At 37.7% G+C, this 25,616-nt stretch overlaps 3 protein-coding genes across 5 annotated transcripts; 1 reads left to right on the forward strand and 2 right to left on the reverse strand.

The window, feature by feature from the left end:
• Positions 1–206: 206 nt before the first annotated feature.
• Positions 207–1,182, forward strand: LOC135618480 (calmodulin-like protein 2). The gene has a single exon (XM_065119355.1). The coding sequence runs from the start codon at positions 330–332 to the stop codon at positions 1,002–1,004; it is 675 nt and encodes a 224-aa protein (XP_064975427.1). The 5' UTR covers positions 207–329; the 3' UTR covers positions 1,005–1,182.
• A 1,925-nt stretch (positions 1,183–3,107) lies between these two features.
• LOC135618478 (chromatin-remodeling ATPase INO80-like) lies at positions 3,108–17,220 on the reverse strand. 2 transcript variants are annotated; one of them, XM_065119354.1, is made up of 22 exons: positions 16,939–17,220; positions 16,370–16,457; positions 15,275–16,134; positions 14,970–15,170; positions 14,747–14,857; positions 13,017–13,444; positions 12,804–12,912; positions 12,606–12,686; positions 11,949–12,121; positions 11,714–11,839; positions 11,361–11,522; positions 11,226–11,283; positions 10,212–10,442; positions 9,909–10,052; positions 9,220–9,780; positions 8,590–8,844; positions 8,326–8,433; positions 7,369–7,463; positions 7,076–7,232; positions 5,037–5,234; positions 4,514–4,648; positions 3,108–3,738 (listed from the first exon to the last, which is right to left on the reverse strand). In XM_065119354.1, exons 1-22 carry the CDS (start codon positions 16,999–17,001, stop codon positions 3,418–3,420), a joined length of 4,665 nt encoding a protein of 1,554 aa, XP_064975426.1. In that variant the 5' UTR covers positions 17,002–17,220; the 3' UTR covers positions 3,108–3,417. The 2 variants fall into 2 exon arrangements, with proteins under 2 accessions (XP_064975426.1, XP_064975425.1); XM_065119353.1 differs by having other exon boundaries at positions 4,514–4,651.
• Positions 17,221–20,284: 3,064 nt separating this feature from the next.
• Positions 20,285–23,503, reverse strand: LOC103994209 (probable indole-3-pyruvate monooxygenase YUCCA5). Of its 2 annotated transcripts, none has more exons than XM_009414540.3 (4): positions 22,813–23,503; positions 21,607–21,840; positions 20,677–20,799; positions 20,285–20,570 (listed from the first exon to the last, which is right to left on the reverse strand). In XM_009414540.3, exons 1-4 carry the CDS (start codon positions 23,422–23,424, stop codon positions 20,394–20,396), a joined length of 1,146 nt encoding a protein of 381 aa, XP_009412815.2. In that variant the 5' UTR covers positions 23,425–23,503; the 3' UTR covers positions 20,285–20,393. The 2 variants fall into 2 exon arrangements, with proteins under 2 accessions (XP_009412815.2, XP_064975428.1); XM_065119356.1 differs by having other exon boundaries at positions 20,447–20,583.
• Between the last annotated feature and the right edge of the window lie 2,113 nt (positions 23,504–25,616).

The following is a 25,616-nucleotide window of genomic DNA, read 5'->3' on the forward strand; positions in this document are numbered from 1 at the left end:
AGGGATATACATGAGAAATGTAAAATTTTTGGAAACACATATATAATATTCAAATATAAAGAGGAAATATGTTATGTCGATGTAGATAAAACATCAAAGAACACCATTATTTCACATCAATGCCATTGAAAAGCATGCCAAATCAATGCGACAATTCCAACGACGAAGCTTCCTCGAAGCTCACTGCCGTCTCCCACTCTTCTCTCTCCTCATCCCTGTTTTAACTCTTTCCTCTCCCCTTCTCTACCTTCCCCACCCAAATCTCTCTCTCTCTCTCTCTCTTCCTTCTTCTTCTTCTTCGTGTTCTTCTTCTTCTTCCACGCCTCGAAATGAAGCTAAGTGTGGATTCCTTCTTGAGCTCTTTCAAGAAGTACGCCGCCGCCGCAAAGAACAAGAAGGGCAGGCGCGCCATCGCTCGAGCCGACGCTTTGAACGCGTCTTCTTCTTCTTCTTCCGCTTCTTCTTATTCGGAAGAGTACTCGACGGCAACTGGCCTCCAAACAACGCCGAGATCCGTCCTCCAAGCGGCCCACGGAAAGGCGCCGCTTTTTCTCTTCACTGATGAGGTCTCCTTGCTTGACCTGTTCAACATGTTCGACTGCGACGGGGACGGCAAGATCACGAAGCGGGAGCTGGAGGCGGTGCTGCGGCGGCTCGTCCCGGACGCGCCCACCGCAGAGGAGGTGGCGTCCATGGTGGCGGAGATGGACCGCGACGGCGACGGGTGTCTCAGCCTGGACGAGTTCGCCGCCCTCGGACCCGCGCTGGCCGCCAGCTCCGGCGGCGGAGAGTCCGAGCTCCGTGAGGCGTTCGCGGTATTTGACGCTGACGGGGACGGCAAGATCTCGGCGGAGGAGTTGCTGGGCGTGTTCGCTACGCTGGGCGACTGCGGGTGCACGCTCGAGGACTGCCGCCGTATGATCGGCGGCGTCGACGCCGACGGCGACGGCTTCGTGGGCTTCGAGGACTTCGTGCGCATGATGGACGGCCAGATACGTCGATGACCAAAATGGATGGCGGTGATGGGCGGAAGGATGGTTTTGTGAAACGAAATGTGAAAAAGACCAAAGGGTTGGGTGCGGATCAATCAACCCGATGGAATCAAAGAAAAACGTTAGGTTTGTGGCTTCTTCGTGTACAAATATCTTTAAGAATTACTCAGAGGTTTGTTTCTTGGCTTTATTTCTCCATCAGTTGTTATTGGTATGATGAGCAAATATGGAGAAGGAACAGCCATGTTGAACGAATATGACGAGGATGATGATGGCTCACACAAGGTTTTAGCCTTCAAGTTTCCACATTGGGCCCATACTTATCATTATCCAAAGTGATAATGATGAGGGTTAATATTATCACTTGTAATTAATTATCATTAGCATCTCGTTCCTTATATTTTTAAAAATTATATTGGGATCTCTATATTTATGAAAGTAAAATATTTAATTTTATTTCTCCTCATCGACTTTACTGATAAAAAAATTATACGTGGTAAACCAAGGTAAAGCAAAGTCATCACGTGCTCAGTGATCAATTTTGTTGTAGTATTTTGATCAACAGAATCGATGACGTAAGGAAAAACAAGATTAAATGCTTCACTTTATAAGTATAGAGATCATAATTTAACTTATGTAGATGCAAACTTAGACATGCATCAAATGAAAATGCAAGAAATATATCTGTTTTTTTTTATATTGGCTATAAGAAAAGATTTAATGTTGTATATTTCTTATCACTTATTTGTTTGTAACAAATGCCAATTTCATAAGTATTAGTTATTTTAGATACTTTTGTTAAATTATTTATTGTATTAATAATGTAATTCTGTCACTTTTTATACAAAAATAATTGTAAGATCTTCGTAATTAACACATGGATGCATTTTAATAAAGCCATATGTTGGCAAATAAACGAGTCTTCATGTATTAATCATTCATGTGTGTCAGACGTGGTATTCATGCGTGCTAACAATTGATGTTTGAAATATCGATACTTTGATATTGTTCATGATACTCTCTATCAATCTTGTGTTGTTTGATTTGGTGTATGACTTATGTTACCCAGATGTTAGTGTAAACAACTTTAAGCTGTGGCCTCAAGGCTGACGCGACTTGGTTCGGGTCCGAATAAAGGGGATTTTTCTGGGACGACCCTTGAGACCGCTAAGGTGGCCGACTGCGGTGGTCCGATCACGAAAGGGTCATCGTTTCCTCCGGGAGAGGGCTCCTCGCTTGGGCGTTTAGTGGGAGGCCTCCGTCTTCGCACCTGCACATAGGTCGGGTCGGGAGAGCTCAGCCCGACCCCTCCGACAATCAAGTTAGTTGATAGTCACAGGGGGTTTTTGTCTTTCTTTTCCCCTTTTTTCTACTCTGATAAACGCGAGGGTATTTATACGGGAGGTTACCGTTGCCTGATGTGCCCGCTTGTAGGGGGCAGGATCGTACTCCTGGTAGCGTCTGACACCAGTTGACGTGGCGTGTAGGACCGGACTCGCGCAAGATGTTAATGTGCCTCGGTCGACGTTCCGATCCGTGTTGACCAGGTGTTATCAGGTTAACAGAGTCGCATATTTCTAGGGCAGCTGTCGTCAACCCGAGTCTAATCGTCATTATTACCCTCATCACCGTATGTTGTATATCTAGCACCCTCATCACCATATGTTGTATATCTAGCAAGATATGATGACTCTTTACAACCAGGTATCATCAGTGTAATAGAGTGCAATACTTAATCCAATGAGAAGTTAGCCATCGTGGAGCCTTTCCACGATATATACTCCAAAGGGGAAGGGTCAATTTACATGCCTTGTCACTGGGAGGAAGCTAATATCTTAGCAGATCGATAAGACTTTTATGCTTCCTACTGCAACACGACACGCATTGATCCTCTTTCGTATTACTATAATGGAAGTACAACTGGTGGAAAGCGACAACTCCCTCCACACAATATCCCGAGTTCATGACCGACAAAGGATCAGAAGCTTAAATAGCCAAAAACCTGGAAGGATTATTTACACTGCTGCACTTCGGTGCAAATTTTGCAGCATTTCCCAACGTTCTTAGTGCAGGTTTTAATTTCGCACCCCAAAAAATAAGAGGAGACAGCAAAAATAAAATCACTACGACTCTTGAGCACCTTTAATTTCAGTATACAATGTCTCTGTACATAGCCAGTTCCATGTAATATGGAGACCGGCAAATGCCGGACTGATCCTCCTGGCATGTGTAGATAACTCCGCACTGCTTCCCCATAGCTTCAGAACACTGAGCAATGTCCGCTGGAGCTTAGCATTGCTTTTCCAACTCGGACAAGTAGAGAGCCAGGTCTGGTTGCACTAAATTTTTCCCATCATTGTGCTTTCAGAAACCTTAGGCTGCCCAAGAGATCTCATAAGATGGTTTAGGTCCTCCTCTTTAACTCTTATGCAACCGGAGCTTGAGATGGCAAGGCATCCTGTGAACCAGACCCGTAGACACCAGATTTATAGTCATATGAAGTCGGCTGGTCTTCGGAAGAGTTCATAATGGGCATGTTGTCTGCAGAGTTGAATGCAGGTTCAAGATTCTCATTGATGCTCTTTGTTGGCCTTCTTAATCTTTTTGACCTTTCTTGGACAATATGATCTTCCTCATACCCACTTGGACTGGGTTCATCAGTTTCAAGTAGCAGATCCATGTCCTCTGCAGTTCTCTGAGGGTTCTGCAACTGTAAAGGATTATCCTTCTGGGATTTTGCTTTCCTCTGCACAACGGATGTAAAGATCCATCAAAACCAAAGTAAAGACAAATAAATCTACAACAATTTTATTGGATGATCAAAGTGCAGATGACCATCTGCTTGTGTTAGTTCTTAAAGGAGAACTGTAACAAATGACTATTTCCATGCATACTCACTAAATATAAAATCCTCTGAATTTCTCAAAAGAAAATTTGAGTTATTTTCTCTAACCAATTATCATCCAAAATTACACTAAATTAAATTAAAATAAACTAGCAGTTCATTGATTTAAGATTTAATTTGAAAAATATTCACCAGCTAACTAAAGATATAATTAAGAATTCAAATAAATAACACTATGCATTTGAAGTTCTGAAGGCATAGGTGCTGCTCTGCGGCTGTTGAATTTTTAATAAATCCATTCTACATGAAAATATACCCATGTTCATACACTCCAAAATTTTTGTCACCATCAAATAATTTTTCTAGTTCTATCAACTCAAGAGTGTTTTTTAAAAATCGGTAAGTCGATGCAGTTTGTCCAAATTCAACGTATTTGTCACTAGCCAATTGTTGAGAACGGTGAACTTATGACAGTCAACATTAGAAATTAGGCATCACTTAACAAATAGCATGATAACACGAGAATAAGAAAAAATTTGCATCCAGATGTAACAAAAGAAAATATTTGATGTAAGTGCAAAAGAAAACACCATAATCCATTATTTAAAATTTTCATCATAAAATTCAGTTATGCAAATTATGAACCGTGAAGCAACTTTATTTTAGCCAAGAATACCTTTTTCCTATGTGCATTCTCTTTCTCCAACTCGTTTTCTGCAGAACCACTGTTTGTGAAGTCCTCCAGAGATACATCCCCCTCCTCATCTACTCGTATTCCCTTTAACCGCTTTTTCTTCTGTCGATCCTTTGGCTGCTAAAGAAAGATGACGGTAACTATAATCAGCCATAAGTGAAGTAGAACTTAAATTGTTTGATATATTTAACAAGAAACTCCAATTATCATAACTACATAAACATTGTTCTACGCTGCAAAACCAGATAAAAGATATTCATCCAAAATACTAAATTATGAAACTCAGAGCTATTTTGACCAAGGTTTTAAATATCAATCCTTTACCAATTTTGGTAATCTATCAGACCATGTATGCCAAAATACTATTCAATACACACCATATGAATTGATATTTGGAACCATGACTCTGACATACCATGGTGAGACAAACCATATCTAGATAACCACTATAGCTTCGGAGGTTGAGTGGAAAACAAAGAAATGTTGGGTGTTAAGGGATAGCCACCTGTAACGGTATTTCTCTCAATTTCTGCTCCAACTGAGCATCATCAAGGAGTAAAGAAACAACATCCTCAGGCTTCAAGAGATCACCCTGAACATGACCACCTGTCATGACAAGCTGCTGCACGGTATTCTTCTGGCTTGCCCGTTGCAAAATCTTTTCTTCAACTGTTTCTTTGCAAATGAGTCTATAAACGGTAACCTGAAGAGTAATATGACATATCATCAATGAAGGCATCTCAGTACACATCAATACACTGAAGTTGAATTAAAAATAAAGGTTGCAAATGCAACAGTTTCTGTCTATGTCAGGCAGACAGACAGAAACTGTCCAACCGGAAAAAGAAAAATGCAGACATCCAGGCATATCTATGACGTGCATAAACCAGTGGTATTTTTTCCACATGGGCTTTAAGTTCTCTTACAAGTTTGAATTAGATCCAACTGGATAAGTCCATACAACCTTGCACGAAAAATGAAGTGCTATTTAAAAAGGTAAAAAAAGATGTTACAGAAGTTCATTCATGATTTTCAAGTTCAGCTACAGATGATGTGAATATGAACTGATAATTCCATGGAAAGACTCTCTAGAATTACTCCTTTTGCTAAAATGGAAATAGTTTCTCTTTTAAGAAATTAATGAAGGTTATTATTTGCTGTAGAAAGACAGGAATAAGCAACAATTCTTAATATCCATATAAAAAAAACTATACTAGGTCATTCCATAAGGAAAATGTTGTCTGAGATGCTTCAAATTCACATTAATAAATGTTAAATATGGTACAGTAATCACAAATATGAGAAAGGATTATAGTTGTTCCAGGTTATGAAAATTTCAAAACAAGTGATATAAAGAAAATATACACAAAAAAGAAATCCAAATATGCTAAGAAACAAGAATTTAATATAAAACTATTCATGAAAAATCTATTTATTTTTACTCTGTAATCCATGCAATGATAGAACAAATTACAAGTTCTAAAATCAACCATCCATCTTGCCCAACATACACAGTCAATTGAAGAAGGGCTTGCTGCATGGTCCAAGGGCTAGAAACCTAAATCCTAAAACTGACCCCACTTCCCCATGCCTCCTGCAATCCCACCCCCTGCAATTCTCACAGATGCCCTGCATGCTGCCACTCACCTCCCACCACACAGTGGTACTCCTATCCTCATCCTCCTCCTCAGCCACCAACTTATCCTCCTCAACCGCCACCGACTTATCCTCCTCCCCTCTTCTTCTCCACCTCCTCACCCTTCCCTCCTCTTCTTCCTCCATATGTTGGTATGCAGGAACGGACTGGACCCATAAGTTCTGACCAAGAACCCACATGAATCCAGTAGTCAAAATTGAGAACCTTACTTAAATACACTTCAAAAGTTCACAGAAGCCTACAGAAGGCTGATCACATGCTTTGAGTTTCAAAAAGCAAAGGGGGACCACAAAGTTTTTTCTTCGCAGGTCTCTCCATTCTAACAGAATTTCAATTGCATCAACCATTTTGCCAGAAAATATTGCTCACCATTCGCAACAAAATTCATATATTCTCCTTTACATGGTAATAATTTATAAAAAAAAATGTATCAAGAGAACATGGCTCCGGTGATGTCAAAGATTAAATTGCCCAGTATCTCATGCCAGGCTATGCAAATAGAAACCAGCATCGGTTACAAATACTTCAATGAATATATAATTGGTTGTTTAATTATTATGTACATTACACTACGTCAGAATTAGAATAATAGGTGATTATAACAATAACTAAGCAATGTATACCCTTGTGCAAATATAAGGTAGACGTCTTTACACCCGTAAGTATAGTTTCGTTATTTAATTATTATGTTCATTACACTTCCTCACAATCAGAATATAGGTGATTATAACAATAACTAAGCAATGTGCAAATATAAGGTAGACATCTTTACACCCTCAAGTATTGTTTCATAGATTTAGACAGCAAGACTATTAAAAACCTTGGAGTATGCAAAACTTGACAATGTTTGCATGTGATCTAAACTGAACATTATTAATTTCACTGACCTCCTTTGTCTGACCCAATCGATGTGCCCTATCCATTGCCTGTAAGTCTAAAGTTGGATTCCAGTCACTCTCATAGAAGATGACAGTATCAGCAGCAGTCAAATTAATACCAAGCCCTCCAGCTCTTGTACTCAGCAAGAAAACAAAAATATCATTCCTGCACAGAAACAAAATCCTAGGTCAACTAAAGCAAAGTATTAAATAGCTTAATCATCAAATATCTTAGTTATAGGACCCCTGTACCAATTTAATTCACATACTTCTAAGATATTACTATAAAGAAGACTGCTTACCTGCGCTGGAAGTCTCTGACCATGTCACGACGGTCCATAATAGTAGATGATCCATCTAGTCGAAAATACTTGTACTTCCTATAGTTCATATAGTCCTGCAAAATATTTTAGTGTTCTCATCTGGAAGAAGTTGCTAGTTCGTAGTAAAAAAAGTATGTCACTACCATTGATAGATATAAATACATCACAATGGAACCTCTGAATACTGAAGGAAAAGAAAACTTGTTTCCTTTGAACCAAGGTAACAAAATAGAGGCATGGGCTTTTAAGTTCTAAATGTTAAGAAACTGTCCTTTCTGTTAAATCCTTTTATATGTCTAATATCATCGAAGAAATGAAGCCCTTTCAGCATGAGGATTCGTACCCATCAAAAACAAACTGCAATTCCCTAACAGACAGCAAACTTTTTAAGGTTAATTTAAGTTAAGAAAAGTTGCAGAAACTAGCCATGCTATTCAAGAACTAGAATTCCATAACCAATAACACTCTTTAATGCAAGAATCTAAGAACATCATTAGACTTCTGTACTCCATGTTCACTAGAAATCCTCTCCATCAAAGTGGAGGCTATCAGATAATCAGAGCCACGTTTCTTACTAGATAATAGTAGCTAACACCACAGTTAAACACTACACAATCTTTTCCAGGAAAATAAAAAAATGTTATCTGATAAGATGATCCAGCATATGTTAGCACGTATGTTGTTTCAGACTAGATGATCCAGAGCATTCTAAAGTAGAAGTCTGTTAAATCATTGTTGAAGCTTAAAAGACAGACCAACACTCTAAACTGGAACACAGTAAACTTTTCATTTACTATCCCACTCTTAGCAATTAAATTTTTTGAAGAAACTAATTGACCCACACTCTAAAGCCAAGTTCTCATCACTTAGTTGACATTGCTGAGAAGTTTTGAGGGGAAAAAAGATATAAAGGCTGTCAGTAGAAATTACAAATACCTCAAGAATATTCAACATTTTTGTCATCTGTGCAAATAAAAGCACACGATGATTTTCAGCCCGGAGACGTTTCAGTAGTATATCCAGTGTTTTAAGCTTCCCAGAATCCTACAAAAAAGATTTGCAGATTAGTGGCTACATCCAATGACAATTTAACAGCATCACACCTAAAATAGCTGAAAAAGCATGACCACCAACAGATTCCACAGAATAGCCTGGAGGTTATCTCACATTTCAATTGTTCTATAAATCAAAAATCAGTACCGTGAGCATTTTAGCAGGATCAAAGCTTTGCATGGGTGGTGAAGAACCAAAAATCCTGTATGGAAGCTGAAAAATGGGCTCAATCGCATATGACTGAGAAATCTCTTCGATCAAGTGATGATGATGCATAGGCCTTCTAGGACCATTAAACTCAGAGGTGCGTGCAAATCCAAGAAACAATTTCTTCATCCAAGGATGATGAAGTTCCTCATTTATTTGGTAGGCAAAGCTCCTGTCAGGACACTGAGCATGTATCTGTGAACCAGAATATAAAAATTAATGCCAAAAAGAGATTGCCTGAGTATAATTCAAAACCATTGATAATTGTGCAAATAAGTAGGGTTTGTCGTACCGAGCCGTACCGCCCGATACGGGCGGTACGTACCGGTCCGACAAGTTGTCGGTACGCGGACCGCCCTGTACCGGTCCGCACTGTAGCAGTGCTACAGTGCTCGGTACACCCATACCGTACCGTACCGAGCACGAGTCGAAACGCCGGTACGGTACGGTACGGCGAACCTTATAAATAACACACTGAGCTACATTTTTGAAAAGACTATCTTCTCTGTATATAGCAAGTGAAAATCTGATATCAGCAATAGTGAAAGAAAGATAAACAATTGAACTTACTGGTGGAGCTCTGGCTCGTGGAATGAATGCATACATTGCACGCAAAAGCCTGATGTTCGATGTATACCTATCATTATGAGAGGTAACCAAAGCCTCATATGGGGCATCACCAAGACCAGTTGCAAGCCTTCTTCTAAGCAAGCTTGCTTCAGACCTTGTTGGCAACAGCAACATCCGTGCAATAGTTCTAGTAGTTTGTCTATCCAAATGACTGTTTTCAAGATCATCACCTTCTGTCTCCATAAACAGGTCCAAGGTTTCATCAATGAGTTGTCTATTCCACCTTAAGACAGAAAAGAACAGCCTCTCAAGTAGCACACACTTGGCTAAAAATGAGACTTCTATAGGTGATAAATCCATCAGACGAGTAAATCCAAATGTTCCACTAACTTCAGAAGAGTTTACTAGGCATTTATACTTTGGCAATTCAGACTCATAAATGTTGCCTGGTGAAAATATATCAAAAAGCCTCTCAAAATATTCACAGTGAACACCACGTCGAGGAACAGAAAAAGGTACTTCAGTGCTTCGAATAATTTCTTGATGGATCAGCTTTGGCACCTGAAATTTGAAAAAAAAATACTACAATAAAGGAAAAGAAGAAATTCATGGACATAGTAAACTGAAAGGCCAATCCCATGGAAGCGCATAATCAATTGATAAATGAAAAGGGAATATGGAAAAAGCACCTTATATGTTATTGGATTCCTATTTCCTGCATAATTAACATCTACTCCCTCCAATGGAGATGGAAGAAGAGAATTTGGGATCTCCGCAAAGTAAAAATATGAGCTTCCTTCATTACGCTCAAACAACTCTGGATGATTGCACACCTAAAATATAAAGAAACATTCTCAGATAATAGACCTCACCATTAGAATATCACACATTTACAAGATAACCTAGAGTGTACTGAATATACTACAGGATGAACAAGGATTAAAAGTATTTATAAAGACTACAATTTTTAAAGTTTACATAAAAAGGTGTACCTTCCTTAATTGTATGACAATATTCATCAAGTTAACTATTTTCTTCTCATTCATATGGCCACGGCTACCATCAAAAAGCTCGGCAAGGGATATCTTGTTCTTTATAGCACGATAAAAAGCCTGCTGTCGAGAACTCAAGTTACAATGAACTGTGATTTCTGTTTTCCCTGTCATCTCTGATATGACATCTTTCTTAACTCGCCTCAGCATGAAAGGCTTCAATACTGCATGCTACAAGAATAAGAAGAAAATCACATACCCCTAGAATGAAACACCTATCCTTATATAATTAACAACTCGAATATGACCTTTGGGATTGGCATAACATATATAGATAACATTTTCTTTACTCATGACAATAGAATTATGGATCCTTAATCAGATATAGGCACTTGATCAATCCAAATCATCATGTAGTGATACTTCAAGAACAGTTCAGTATAGCAATGATAGAGGAAAGAGAAGATTATTCTCAGAGAAGAGACAGTAGCTGGGAGACCAAAGTTGTCATATAGATAAGGTGACCTATGCAATAAACTTGTCATAGAGCCCATCGAATATCTTAGGCACCTCACCGATAATCCAGCTAACAAGCTTTAGAAAAGGTCAATTCATTCTTTTCTTTTCCATTATATAGATACCATTACTGGAAAGTTAACTAGCAAAGACCTTAAAATACTTATCAATACATGAAAATGCATAACCTGTTGCAAAGAAAATAGACTACGAAAAGGAATATGCTAATGAGTATTTATGAATATTATCTCAAGTAAAAAAATCTATAAAGTGAATATGTTGCTTATATATCGTATATGATTTTGTACATACATGTCCTGTGGTCTATTTACCCTTGACCACATCAAGTCAGGTTAAGTTTTTCCTCTCTATTCCAAGTAAATATTTCAAGAAAGAAGATGTGATGCAATGTTGGCAAACTATGCTTTTCATTTTCAGTCAAGCAGAGAGCTATCAGATATAGTTAATGTACTCATGCCACATAACAATTACACTCACCAGTCTATTGAGCTGATGTTCATTTAAGGTGCCTCCATGTTCTGCATGACTCTCAATACTGACAATAAAAAAGGAATTTAGCAAGAAATGCATTGAAACAAAACTTGAACAAGAAAGAATCCTACAAAGCCATACCCTTTGGAAAACCACTCATCAAACTGCTCATGACTGTCAAACAAGGTTGGCATAATAAAATGAAGAAGGGCCCACAACTCGGCCATATTGTTTTGTATTGGAGTTCCAGTCAGAAGCAAGCGATTTCTACAGTTAAAGCTGAGCAACGTCTTCCATCGTATACTACAATATATAAATAAAACAGGCTGCACATGTGAGTTATAAAGAAAAGCATCCTTCTATAACAAGGATGTTAGTTGAGATGGAGACCTATATATTGGCTGCAAAGTAGCTTTAAGAAATTCAGAATAAATAAAGTTTTTTAAAGTTTCTATCAATAAATATGTAAAAAAATCACAGAATAAAACAACCACCTGCTTGAACTTTTTATAGCTTGGGCTTCGTCTAAAACCATATATTGCCATTTTAGCCGTCGTAAGTACTTCTCGTCAGTCACAATCAACTGGTAGCTTGTAATTAGTATGTGAAATCTAGCATCCCTATAAAGAAAGAAGCTATTAGTGATCACAACAATACAAAATGGGAGTTACAGTTTACCAATACAAGATCAAAAGAAGAATAGCATGTTCATAGCCACACACAACTTACCTTTTATAAAGACGCTTTGCATTAATGTTTTTCCTGAGTACTGTTCTTTCATTTAACCCACCCCAGTATGGAAGTGTTCTGAAATCAGGGCAGAACCGACTGACTTCATCAGCCCAATTATTCAAGACAGAAGATGGTGCAACAACCAGAAATGGACCCCAAATATTCTTTTCCTGCTCACATAATTATCAAATGTAAAGGAACATGCAAGAGTTGTAGTTGTTGAAAGCTGAAACAGATCTTTAAAAACTTGGTATGCCAAACTGTAAACCGAAAATAGCTCTAATCCACCAACAAAAACATAAAATGTGAACTAAATTCTAGACAAGAACATTCGTGGTGGTCAACATAACTGGACTAAATTACATAATTTGCTAACTTTAAACAAGTTTTTTCTTGCTTATCTAGCTAACTATGTAATCTGGACCAACAAGAAAATCAATTGCAAATGTTATATTAACCCACCCTTTAGGTGGGTTGCTTTATCTTGGGTTATTCAGTCAGAACTCTTTTGAATGGTAATTTGATCATTCTCAACTCTAACCAGTTTATCAAAATGCCTGAACCAGAGATAACCTAAGTCACAACAGATATATGGAAACTAACATGTGGCATTCAAACACAGTTCTGAAGATCACTTAATAATCAGTCACCAACCTCAGCCAAATGAGCCAAGAAGGCCATAGCTTGGATTGTCTTTCCAAGGCCCATTTCATCAGCAAGAATTCCATTCAAACCCTGTACAAAAACAGAAGTGAAAAAAGAAGTAAACCAAGAAGCCCCAAGAAAGGCTTGAAAAGCCGAGTGATATCCAATTGTGGCAAGAATTTTTGCAAAGAGAATCCAAATGATTACCTGTTCATAACAGTTAACTAGCCATTGTAATCCTTTCAGCTGATATTCTTTAAGATGCCCTTTAAACATCTCCGGTGTTTGTACAGTTGATGTTACAGGCATTGTGGAGCTGAAGATACATATCATGATATAGTTAACGTTAGACTATAACAAGCAATAGCTATTCCTTTCTTGTTTTGGTCAATGGATGGTGCTTAGTATGAGTAAACTTACGGGTTTAGAAGGTCTATGTCATTTGACCCTCCAGCTGAGTCATTTGCCTGATCCTTGGTTTCAGCTACTTGTCGCAGCTTTAAACATGCATAATCAAATTCATTTGTAATCTTTTTCTGCTGAGAAACAGCTTGTTTGGCGGCCCTGTGAGCTTCCTTCTTAAGTTCAACTTCTTCTGGATCCTCTTCATCCTCTGATTTAGAATCAAGAGGCAATGATTCCTCTTCTGGAAGTTTAGCTTCACCTTCTACCACCAATAAGTTCTCCACAGGTTGTGCTGAAGACTTGTTCCCCATGAAATGACTGTACAGCTCCGTCTGTGATATGAGAAAGTTAAGTCTCTGCTGTTGTCTCTTAGCTTCACGTAATTCTTCCTCACGCTTCAAAGCTTCAGCTGCATCCCTTTCTTCTTTCTTCCTCAGTTCAGCCTAAAACCACATTTTCAGTTCTTTCAAATAGCATATACTCACTTAAGGATGCTTCAAGAAGAAATTGATATTCCCAATTGATTTACCAATGTCCTGGAATATATATTTAAGAACCAAAAAATGTATAGAGACAAAATAGCTTTTTTGATAAAGCAATAAGCAAACACCGTCAGAACTTATTTTATCCAATTCACCAGTTTTTAAGTTAAAGATCACAATTACAGAAAATTCCTTGCATGGACCATATGATATATTGTAAAAGCTACAAAGAATACTGAGGAATGTTTATTTCACACATCTACCACTTTTCAAACTGTTCTACATGCTTTAAGGTACAATATTTAAAGATTGATATTGAATCAAAATCCATGTTTCACCACATGATCCAATACATTTCAAGAAGGGAAATAATTTCTGCAGCAAAGAATCCAGCTCTAAAAAAGACCTATTGCTTAGTCAATTTATCACATTTTATTCTGGAGCTATTGGAACTGCTCCACTAGCACCTTAAATCAAGGATTAGGGTGCTTGATACCGATCCAATTGCAATTCAACGCCAATCTAACATATTAAAGTTCTATGCAGTTCCATACTGCCACAATCTCAAATGTGCACCACTAGACATATGGAATTACATGAAAAATACGTGGCAAAAACTCCAACATATACAACAATGAGCTTTATAGCTATTTCATAGCATTTTACTCATTTTATGACCAAATTTTAGCTTCTGCAGATGGCAAACCTTCCAATCTTTAGTGCATGAGGACTTGGGATTTCTAGATGCCTAGAAATGATAAAAGAAATAAAAAACTTCATTATGAAGTTTCTTGTGTTCTTGCATGGAATGATGTGCAGCGGATGGATATATCCTAACATATCCAAAGAACATATATAAACTATTTTTAAAAAGTTGTCAATCTTCAAGCCTCTATTTAAACCGGGAAGAAAAAAATACATGACAGGATTAAACACAAAGAAAGAGAAGGTACTACAAACAGTTCCTCTTGCTAACAATTTTTTCAACTATTTAACAGAAGAAAACATGGTTCTCATCTCATCCATGGTTATGCATACCAACAGAATTTTCATATGAAGAATGTGACCAAAACATGTAGCAAGTTGAATGTTAGTGAAATAACTTTGTCAGAACAACATTATTGAACTGCAAGACTGCATATGAAAAAATAGAGTAACATGGAAAGAAAGTGAATCCAACCACTCTGCAAAAATAGTTATAACACCATAGTCAAATGGAAATAACTAAAACATTTATAGTGTGGAAAAGAAAAGCTCAACTACCTGCTCCTTGTCTACTTTCTTCCAGAATATCAACATGTCTCTAGCTAGCCTTCTAGTTCGAACCGCAGCACTTCTCATCAGTCTTAGTGACCTACTCACCTTCAACTTTACCTGCAAATTTTATGTATATATACAATCAACTAGAATGGAAACAGAAAAATATAATCAACAATCAAATCTCGCCAAGTAGCAGTATGATGCATTCCAGAAACATGGTTAATACCTCTCTTTGACAAGTCTCCGAAAAACGTTTAGCATCTGTGAGTTGTTTCTTGTGAAAGTTAGTAAATATCTTATGATGCTTCGGAATATCCCTTCTTACAATATTAAACCAGACTTTCCCTATCTTCTCTATCTCTTCCTTCTCAATCTCAGAAGGATCTTTCTTCACTATTTGCTTCTTTGGTAAGCTCCGTTCAATAATCTGTAATCAAATCAAAGATAATTCAAATTAAAAGGGCCAAATAAGATTCCAATGCTTAATTTTATCCTACTCATATAATCAATTTCTTTTTGCCAAAAACTGACCTCATAAGTGTCCCCTTTCTCCAAGACTTTGACATAATAAACCTGTAGAGTACCAGAATCTGACATGATTAACCGTCGGATCCTACCAGCTGCACCTTCCGGAATTGAAAATGGATCCAGACCAATGTCGCATACTTGAAGTGTAAATTTTTTATCAGAATTACCAAATGAGAGTGCCTTTAACCTAGCCTGAAGTGATTCATACTGGGGCTGAGGCTCATTCAATCCACCTTGATTGAGCGTGTCAAACCTTCTATCAGTAGCAATCATGGCAGCCAGAGACCGCAAATCTAAAGAACCATTTAGGAAATTTTCCTCGACTATAATGTCAGCAATACTTGGTAAGTTCAGCGAAGCCACAAGCTTATCATAAGTTGGAGGTATTTGGTATGTGATACCCTCACCAATGTCCAAGTAAGTAGAATCCATGGACAAAGTGTACCTATTACCCCCATCGTAATCCACATCCAAATCAGCTTCGTAGTATCCAGGTGATATTTCCATCTTACGCGATGTTGTTTCCCCCTTAGCAGAAACTAGAGGCTCACCAGTGAACTTCCTAGTTTTACTCCCATGACTTCGCTTTGTACCTGACATTGCTATCCGAGAGGAAGCCAATCCTGACAACGATTCTTTGGACTTCACTTTCCTATATTTTTGCACATGATCACTGAGCATTGCACGGTATTGTTCCTCGGATATTCCGTTTTCATATTCTTCATCGACCTCATCATTACTGTCAGTATCATTCCTCAAGGATGAGTTTGCAACAGCCTCAGACTCGACACCATGCCTCCTCCTCCTCCGGATCAACTCTGGAGATATTTCACCATTGCACCGCTCAAAAAGAACCCCCTGACCTGTTTCACAAACAACCATGAAGAAAGAAACAATGCATACAGATCACGATTAGAGCAATGAGTACCCGAATGCTAAGTATCACACTAAAAGATATATATTTTTTGGGCAGTAAAAGCATTAACAGGCAACGGGTCTCTAGAGTGTAATCTGTAGTCACGATACCATGTACTATAAATATAAAAAGGAGAAAAGAATAGAAGAAAGAAACTAAACAAAGAACATAAAGGCGAGTACCTTGGCTGCTTCTATTCTCGTCCTGACTACTATCCTCATAATTATGAAATTCATCATCTGGTTGTGGTACTTGAAAGCTCATTAACGGCTACATGCAAACCAACAACATCAAGAACAATACATTAGAATGGAAATATAAATACAGTAGACCCTCATATAAGAAAGAAAGAAAAGCAAAAATGCGTACTTTAACAACAAATAGCAACAGGAATCAAGAAACACCGAAGGAGCAAACAAAACAATCATCATAATTGATGGTAATGCTCGCGGTACAATCATATAATAATATATTTTAAAAAAAAAAAGCTTTAGAAAACGAAAAACCAACTAGAGTGCTAAGAACAACAACGGCCTAAAACCAAACGAAAGCTGAATCTAACTCTGCACAGCCAATCACGAGAACCAATGCCACCAAGTTGAGGCAGTCGAGAGAAAGTCCCCATCAAGAATACTACAGAGAAGGCCAACCATTGTACGAAAAGGAATTACCTCGGGGATGGACGAGAATCTCGACAAAAAAATCAGAAGAAAGAGGCGAAGAGGAACGAGAAGGAATTAGTGAGAATTACCTCGAGGTTGAAGAGATTGGAGTAGGAGAGGCCGTTCTTCGAGTGGTGCCGCCGCGGCTCCATCGAGGAACGGCGATCGACGTAGCGGCGGGAAGGATGGGGAGGGGGGCGAGAGAGGCGACGTTCGGCAAAACCCTAGTTTCTCCTTGGTAGAATAATAAGCGGAGGAGACGAATCGGCACGTGGGCGGGGAGTGCGGGGGCCGATGACGAGAGGAAGAGGGAGGAGAGGGTTGGGAAAAGAGGCAATGGCGAGCGTGCGGAGGAGGAGGGGGAGAAAGCTAACGTGGACCGGGGGAATCGGTTCGGATCAATGCGCGAGTCGATTTTGGAGTTGGGTTTTTGATGGACCGCCGGTTTTAGATTTATTTGGGTTCGGTCTGAACTTGACGGTTCTGTTAACGTTAGGCTTGTAAGAAAATATATAGTAAAGCCATAACCAAATGAAATGACGGGGTGAAGTCATTTTGGAGAACTATAGACAATTAATTCTTGGGGAAATTATCCACCTTTTTTTTTTTTTTATCTGGCCTAGCTTTCCTGGCAGCACATTTCTCTAAAGCAATGTAAGTTGTAGCAATAGCTGTTTAATGTCAGTAATCAAATGCTTTATTTATGATCCATGGACTTGGGAAATAAATGTGTTTGCTAAAGTGAATCCATCTCACTTTGGACGATGATAAATCCGACTGCCTTTGCTCCACGTATTCGTGTAGATACATCTGGCCAGCTGCTTGACATATGCTTTCCTCATCACGAACGATGTCGGTAGCTCCACCCTCATGTAAACAAGTAGAATAATATGTATTACTCGTATAGAATTAAGGTTCATCTTATCCATTTTGATTATGAACCTCCCGAGTTTTCGTAGTTTATTTACATCTAAAATAATTTTTATATTTTAAAAAATATTTCCGTCAAATATAAGTTAACAAAGGTTAAATAGTCTTTATGGAAACTTAGGACGACGATGAGGAGACAAAGGATGTGGAACCAACGACAGACAAGTTTTATAGGCTCCTTATGCATGATCTACTAGTTGTATTGATGGAGGAGTCTCTCATCGACCGACACTAAGGTCCAAGGCTGGTAGCATTCTTGTGAGCATGATGTCGCAGGTGACCCTGCTCTTGGAAGCATAGAAGCACCGAAACTACATGGTGGCTCTCGAGGTGATAGCGCCACCGATAGGATTCTTCACCCCGATTGATTTGATGACGGTGCTGGATATGAGCCAAGGTATGATAGGGAAGAAGCTCCGGATGCTAAAGTGTATAATGCGATTAATTGTTTCCTCTTTGGGCCCAGGGGACCAACTCTACATTATGACCTTCTCGGTCATCACAAGTACTAAAATGCTCCTTCCTCTACGATGAATGTCAGGGCAAGGCTAATGCACTGCTTACCGGATCGTGGAAAAACTTGTTTTGAAGGAAATTGATTAAGCCATGGATCCGTGTTTTTAAATCCACCTATTATTTTTCTTAAACTTAAATCATATGCTATTATATTAATGGTTTATTGTAGGCTAACGTATCACGTAAGCATATTCTTTCATCTGTTAATTCAAACTTGACGAGAAGAGCTTATATGCTATATTTTTTTTAAATGTAGGGATTATTTTATATACTAATAAAACATAAGGGTGTAAGAGGTCCATGGTCAAAACCAAATGGGTTAAAATGGACATTAACTCTTTATTATGAGTCAACATGGTATATAAATAACTATAACATCTGTTAATTCAAACTTGATGGAAGATACTTATATGCTACGTTTTTTTAAAATATAATGATTATTTTAGATAGAATAAACCATAAAAGCTTAAGAAGTCTTCGGTCAAAATTACATGCGCTAAAATAGAGCTTAACCTAATCTTATACTACCCACCTACGGTTGATTTATACTACTTCAGCTACTGCTGAGGAACAGTCCTCAATTTATTTCCTTCAATGTGAGCCAAAGTTTAAGCTACAACCCACTTAATGAAATGAGATAAGCTATTATTTTTTGTCATACTTAATCCCCCAATTAGGTAATTCACATCATGTTAAATCTCACTTTAAGGCTTTTTCTTTTTCTATTTATAGGTTGGAGGGGTTTTACCTTGATTCATCGATGTGGTCGACATCATCGTGTGTCTATGAGCAACATTTAAATGAGGTTCTCCTTATTGTTAGTCATCGTTGACTCAAAAAGCTTTCTTGTTCTTCTCATGGCTTTGAAGTAGCAACATTTAAGCTACTACCTCGTTTGATTTCTCCTCCTCTTCTCTCTTGCTAGAGGTACACTTTAGTTCCTTGTATATTGAAGTAAGAGCCACTTGGGTAAATATAAACCATACTTTTTGCTTGGTCGGATATCAAGTCTTTCGTCGAACCAATTAGATATTGGGTGAAAAGAAACTTCTTTCTATCATTTTGGAATTGATATTTCTTAGCATATATCAAGTAGAGCCACCTTGCATGTAATCTTGTCGATGAATTCCTTTATGATTGTGAAGCTTATTTTGTATTATTAGTCAATCTTTTATCTAAAAGGATATGGATATAAATGTAGTGTCATCTAGCTTTTTGACCAAGCTTAAGGTTCTTTTACTAGTCGATGGTGAAACACTGAATCTTTATGGTGAACCTCTATGCATGGCATTTGTCTTAGTTGTTGTCAAGTGCTTAAAAATTACCCAAAATATTCTTGGAAAATGCAATCAATTTTTTTTTACCACTTTTTGCATTGATCCTTACATTTTAGATGAAAAATTATTGCATTTACTTGTTCTATTTCAATTCAAAGATGAGATCGCATTTCAAATCATATAAAAAAGAATATTCTTCCTAGAGCTATGAAACTCATGAATCATGTTAGGATCATTTCATTTTAAATCATATCATCCATATTTAAGGAAACAAATGATATTCTCTTTACCTCAACATGTATAACCAAAATGCCAAAATATATATATATATATATATATATATATATATATATATATATTGGCTAATAAATTATTTTGAGTTGCAACCAAGAATATTCAACTCATCATGTTTTATCTAGCAATTGTTGAATCGCCTCATGATCTATGTTTTCTTCTACTTGTAATAATTTTCAATTTGCTTGACTTTGTACTTCCCAATATCATCATCTTGCTTTATTTTTTTTCTTATAAAGATAATTTACACCAATAGACTTGTCCTATATAGGTAAGTCAACCATCTTCCAAGAATGATTCTTCTTTGTCCTTGCATTTTTTGACTGATTAGGGATCTAAATCCCATGATTGGAACTCTCCACATACCTTAGAGAAGTCATTTGCTTCTGAAAATAAGTCAACCACTAATTCACACAGATGGCGCAAAATAAATAATTTATCTGACAACATAGATGTAAATGTTTTACATGAGCTTGACATCCTTTCAGTTTACTCCATCTTTCTTACTCTCAGAATCAGGTAAGACATTATTTTCCAGATTGATAGTCACTTGCAATATCATTAGCAATACTTTGTGCATCCTCCCCAGAGCCATAAATCCCTCTTCTTGCAAGCCCAGCACAGTAAATTCTGTTCTTCCCTTTCCAATGGTTGGGGAACATTTGCTTGGCCATTCCATCTTCTCCAATGAGACAAGCATCATTCTGCAAACATCCACTATTCATTTGTGATTCAAGTTTGGTATTTCTTTCTGCATTACAAACTGAATTGGCGATGGAAAAAGAAGCGTGAAATGAAAGCTCGTATTACCTTGAGCCATTTTTTCACTGAGCTTCTGTAGCCTGTGGCAAGAACTATGGCATCAAAGTTCTGAAACCTTCCATCAGAAAATGTCACATGGTTGTCTTTAATACTCTTTATTGAAGGTACAACCTGCCATTAATCCAATTATCAAACTAAGATTTGCTTAATTAACACACTATATGCATATTTTAAAGACAATAACATAGAAAACCTAAAGCAATTAAGCTTGTAAAGCTGATGATTCACTGTTCCAAAAAAAATGAGAGTAAAAGAAGATATGGAAACAGAATTTATAATGCATTCGGAGTAATCTCATAATTTTCCTCCTTTTGATACTTATGAAAGAGTGCGGATTAGTACATTCAAGTACAAAAAGCATATATTTCCCTTCTATGTTCATTTTGTAATGCATCTTATTTGAGCTAGGCTTGTCCAATCCAAATATTCTTGTGATTGACGCAAATATTTTTGTTTGCAAATACTTTCTATATTTACTTCAGAACAGAATGTGTGCTCAAAATTTTCATAGCATATTAAGATCTTACAAAGTCTATGTAAGTATCAAATCATTTGAAACTTAAATTTGGTAACAAATTTTCTATTCCTGAAATTTCTAACATCCTTTCGCTAATGCTATATTGTATCAAAATCAGTCATATGAGTGTAAATTAGCCTGTGCAATCAACACAATAACAACACATTGCGTACTATAGACATATATGTAAAAGCTTCATTTGTGGAATTACATACTACAGAATTGTGATTCTCAGGTTGAAGAGATTCTGAGACTTGGTTTCAATAAATCACTTAATAGGGCATCGTTTTGCACAGATAAGAATCACAATAACATAAAAAATTCAACACTCGCCTAGAAAGAGATAAACATCCCATAATGCATCACAAGAAAATTAAAATGCAAGACAGCGTAGTAGGTACCTGGATTTCTCCAGACTTGATCTTCGTTACTGTGCCAATGTCCACAACAGGGTATATAGGGGTGTATTTCTTCAAATACATTGGTCCCTTTGTCGGTCTGTGTAAGCCATACTTTGACAAATTGCCAAATTTGAAGTAGCATAACCAGAGAATAAGAGCATCCAGTAGACGACATGGCAAAAATTTCATCAGAAACATTGCCACGAACCATATCTCCCTCGATACAATGTGAAGCTGCATAAGGAAGCAATGAACCATGAGCACCATTTCAATTGAGTTTTTGTTTATGCTGGTGTGGTGAAATGTATAGAGAAGAAGATAAATTTATACGTGCAAACAGGTTTTCCTAATTACTATATTGTGACTGTGAAAGTTGGTAAAATTGTCAAATTAATGCAAATTTGAACACAGTCTATTGGTTTGTATGAAATGACTCATTTGCCATCCATGATACGGTTAGATTAGCTAATTGATGATTAGTGACTTGTAGATCAACATTGATTGATTGGTCAATTTATGAACCAAAACAATTTTGTTATTATCTTCACACAGAACACAATTTCAGATGTTGATACGATGGTAAGCCAAGATGTAAAACAGGATCAAATTTCATACCAGTGATTTATTTTTTAACAAAATAAAATGTGGATCAAAGTGAACTTATCAAAATCAATATTCAAATCAGACTCTGTTCTGTATCTGGACAATCTTAATTCAATTCAAGCGCACACCTGATGTTTAACATCAACAATATAATGCAGTAACAGAGGAACTAAGCATTAGATTTATCAGTTCAAAGTAGGAATGCACATAAAAAGTTCAAAGAAGCTGCACATCCAAAATTTTCAGGAAAAACGAAAAAGAGAGAGAGAGAGAGAGAGAGAGAGAGAGAGAGAGAGAGAGAGAGAGAGAGAGCTTCAAATCCTGTTTCCTAACAAACGAAAGGCATGATCTAGCAAGGAAAGAAACCTTAGAAAAAAAAAGTATCAAAAGCATAAACTTAATCATCAACCTTGTGGATTTAATTTTGGACACTAGTTTTCCTATCTGTTTTCCCCCAATCTTTGTTATCCTTGCAAGCTGAAAGGTAGATCATAATAATTTCTCACTGCCATCACTCATTACCAGCATTTATGAATGCCTAATTGGATACAGCTGAAGAGATCAAGCATGAAGAAAGAGACCCTGATGTTTTGGTTGGCCTACCTGGCTCCTCACCACAATAAAGGTCCGGGCGCCGTGCTCGGCCAGATCGAGCGCCACCTCCATGCCGGAGTTCCCGCAACCGACCACCAGCACGGCATTGCCTTGATACCCCGAACCCGACCGGTACTGGCTCGAGTGCACCACCGGGCCGCGGAAGCCCTCCAGCCCCGGAATCTCCGGCACCGCCGCCTCGTCGTTCTCCCCACTCGCCACCACCAGGTACCTCGCGGCGTACTCCTCCACGGCGCCGTCCTCTGCGTTCCTCGCCACGACCCGCCACCTCCGGGCCGCCTCGTCGTACTCCGCCGACTCCACGTTGCGGCGCAGGCTGACCCGGAGGCGGAACCGCGCCGCGTAGTCGTCCAGGTAGCGTATGAAGTCCCGCTTCGGCAGGTACGTCGGGGCCGACGGCGGGTGCGGCGCGTGCGGCAGCTCGCTGTACTGCTTGGCGAGGTGGAGAGCGACGCGGTCGTAACAGCGGTTGCGCCACATGGAGCCGACGCAGTCGTCGCGCTCGAGGATGAGGCACGGCACCGACAGCGCCGTAAGGCACGCCGCCGTCGCCAAGCCGGACTGCCCAGCTCCCACTATCACCACCACCTCTTCCCTCATCTCGATCTCTCTCTCTCTCTCTCTCTTTTACACGCAGAGAGTCAAATCTCCTTCCTATTCTGTGAATGGACTTGAAGGAGGAGGAATGGAGATTACTTCTTTATATTGTTTCTCTCTCTCTCTCTCTCTCGCTACAGTTGGTATGTACGGCTTGCAATGCTAATGATTGCGAGAGATGGGACAGGTGTCGGAGAGCACATGGTTGTTGGCCTTGGAGTTCACTTGTGTTACCAGCAAAGGCGGTATAGAAAACATGGTTACCGACTTGTAAGAGGGAAAGGAGTTTTTGGGTTCAGTGGAAATCTTACATCCCTCGAATGCAAAGCAAATGAATACTTCATTTCATTTCATTTCATTTTTTATATCTTTTCTCATGTTAATTAAATTATTATTTTTTATTTTTATTTATCCAACGTGTATGAGAGTTGAATTTTCTAAAATAGATTGTCCTTTCCATTTTTATTTTTCTCAAATGTTGTTGTTACAGTATTTTGGTCTATTATAGTATTTTAATTTATTATAATATTTTGATCATCACAATAAGAATACTATAAAGTCTGCTCGAAAGCATTATAAACGATACAAATAGATCCATAACATCAACCAAATCAACTTCAAGCCTCAAAATTTAGTATCATAATGGTCAATGGGCAATGACAAATAGAGAGCAATAATATGATATCACTTACAATATTTTTCAATATTTTTAGTACTTCAACAAAAATATTATAAAAAAATATAAGTGAAGAAATAATTTAATATATGATTCAAATAAATATTTATAATAGTTTAGGAATAACATCACCCAAATAGGGATAAAAAATTAGTTTGTTACATTATTTTAGCCACCGCAATAAAAATATTATAAAATCTACTTAAAATTAGTATAAATAATAAAAATAAACTTCTAACCTCAACCGAACCAATTATAAGATTAAAAATATGACATTGTAACGATCTACGAGCGATGACAACCAAAAAAAGCATAATACGATATCACTTATAATGTCTTTAAATAGTTTTATAATAATTTTAGGACCTTACTAAAAATACTATAAATGAGTAAAATAAAAACACTGTAATAATTTATAATTGATGAAAAAATAATGAAAAAGTACCATTGGGGTTGGTAAGAGATATTTTAGATATTATTTAAATTAGGAGGAGGACACTATTTTATTTGAGTAAAAGTAAGGTAGGTAATGCTTCTTAAGAAAAAAGAAAAAAAGACTTTTTTTTTTAAGGAAAAGTATCCAATTCTCTTAATTCCATCTTTTTGTTGCCCATAATAACCTTTTGTCCATAAATGATATAATTATACTTTTTAGGATTTTTCTCTCTCTAGCTTAATTGGTTTAGCCCTCTAATTTAACTCGATTAATTGAAGCTAAATTAAAGAATAGGTTAGCCATATTTGTTTGGTTAGAATGGGTGAGTAATTTTGCCTTTCTCTTTAGCAAAGAGAAATGCATGGAAAATAAAGAATTCAAGTATGAAAAAAAATTAAGATTAACTTATAGGAGAGAATACAGAGAATAAACTTAAGCATTATTAGAGGTGTATAACTCGTGTATTTTATTCTCAATAGAAGAAAGATTTGGATATTTTACCATCAACATACATTGTATAAGGAGTGTCGTTAATGTTTTTATTATTAATTTTACATCTTGTATTTTGGTATGAAAATCTTCTTCTCGGAATGGCTTATTACAACACCCACAATAATATGGAATTAGCTAACTATTTTCGACTTGATCTGATCCTTTGGATCAAGAATACATTAGGCCTTAGTTGCACCTTCTATGGTTAATATGGCACATCAACCTCATAGGCCTTAGGACTGGATGTATTCCAACTGAATCAACCTTCTCTCATATGGTTAATATGGCACATCAGGCTTTAGTTGCACCTTCTCTCATTTGAACATAAGTGCATGGGTAGATTCTCCTCCTATGCCAACACAATGCCAACCCTTAAATGCCTGACAGAGTCTCTATCTCCTCATTTATTTCTAATTTATTCTGAGGAGCCAACAACATAGCTTTGCCAATTACTACATGTTATGGTTGTGTGTAGCCGAAGCACTACTGGATGCTGGGATTGCACTTCCTTCTCTTTTCTGCTGTAACTGGTGATCCTTGCAAGCCAAGGAGTTGTGCCCCCCTAAGGAAAGAGAACTCTCTCTCTCTCTC

The sequence above is a fragment of the Musa acuminata genome, chromosome BXJ2-8, assembly GCF_036884655.1.
Source record: "Musa acuminata AAA Group cultivar baxijiao chromosome BXJ2-8, Cavendish_Baxijiao_AAA, whole genome shotgun sequence".
Taxonomy (NCBI): domain Eukaryota; kingdom Viridiplantae; phylum Streptophyta; class Magnoliopsida; order Zingiberales; family Musaceae; genus Musa; species Musa acuminata.

Coding starts and splice junctions, on each gene's coding strand:
- LOC135618478 (XM_065119353.1), bottom strand. CDS start 17,001: ATGGAGCCGCGGCGGCACCACTCGAAGAACGGCCTCTCCTACTCCAAT. Junction 13,445..14,746: donor AGAAAGTAGACAAGGAGCAG/GTAGTTGAGCTT, acceptor ATGTGGTTTTAG/GCTGAACTGAGGAAGAAAGA. Junction 5,235..7,075: donor GATTGGGTCAGACAAAGGAG/GTCAGTGAAATT, acceptor ATTACTCTTCAG/GTTACCGTTTATAGACTCAT.
- LOC103994209 (XM_009414540.3), bottom strand. CDS start 23,424: ATGAGGGAAGAGGTGGTGGTGATAGTGGGAGCTGGGCAGTCCGGCTTG. Junction 21,841..22,812: donor TTATTGTGGTGAGGAGCCAG/GTAGGCCAACCA, acceptor TTCCTTATGCAG/CTTCACATTGTATCGAGGGA. Junction 20,800..21,606: donor TCAAGTCTGGAGAAATCCAG/GTACCTACTACG, acceptor GATTAATGGCAG/GTTGTACCTTCAATAAAGAG.
- LOC135618480 (XM_065119355.1), top strand. CDS start 330: ATGAAGCTAAGTGTGGATTCCTTCTTGAGCTCTTTCAAGAAGTACGCC.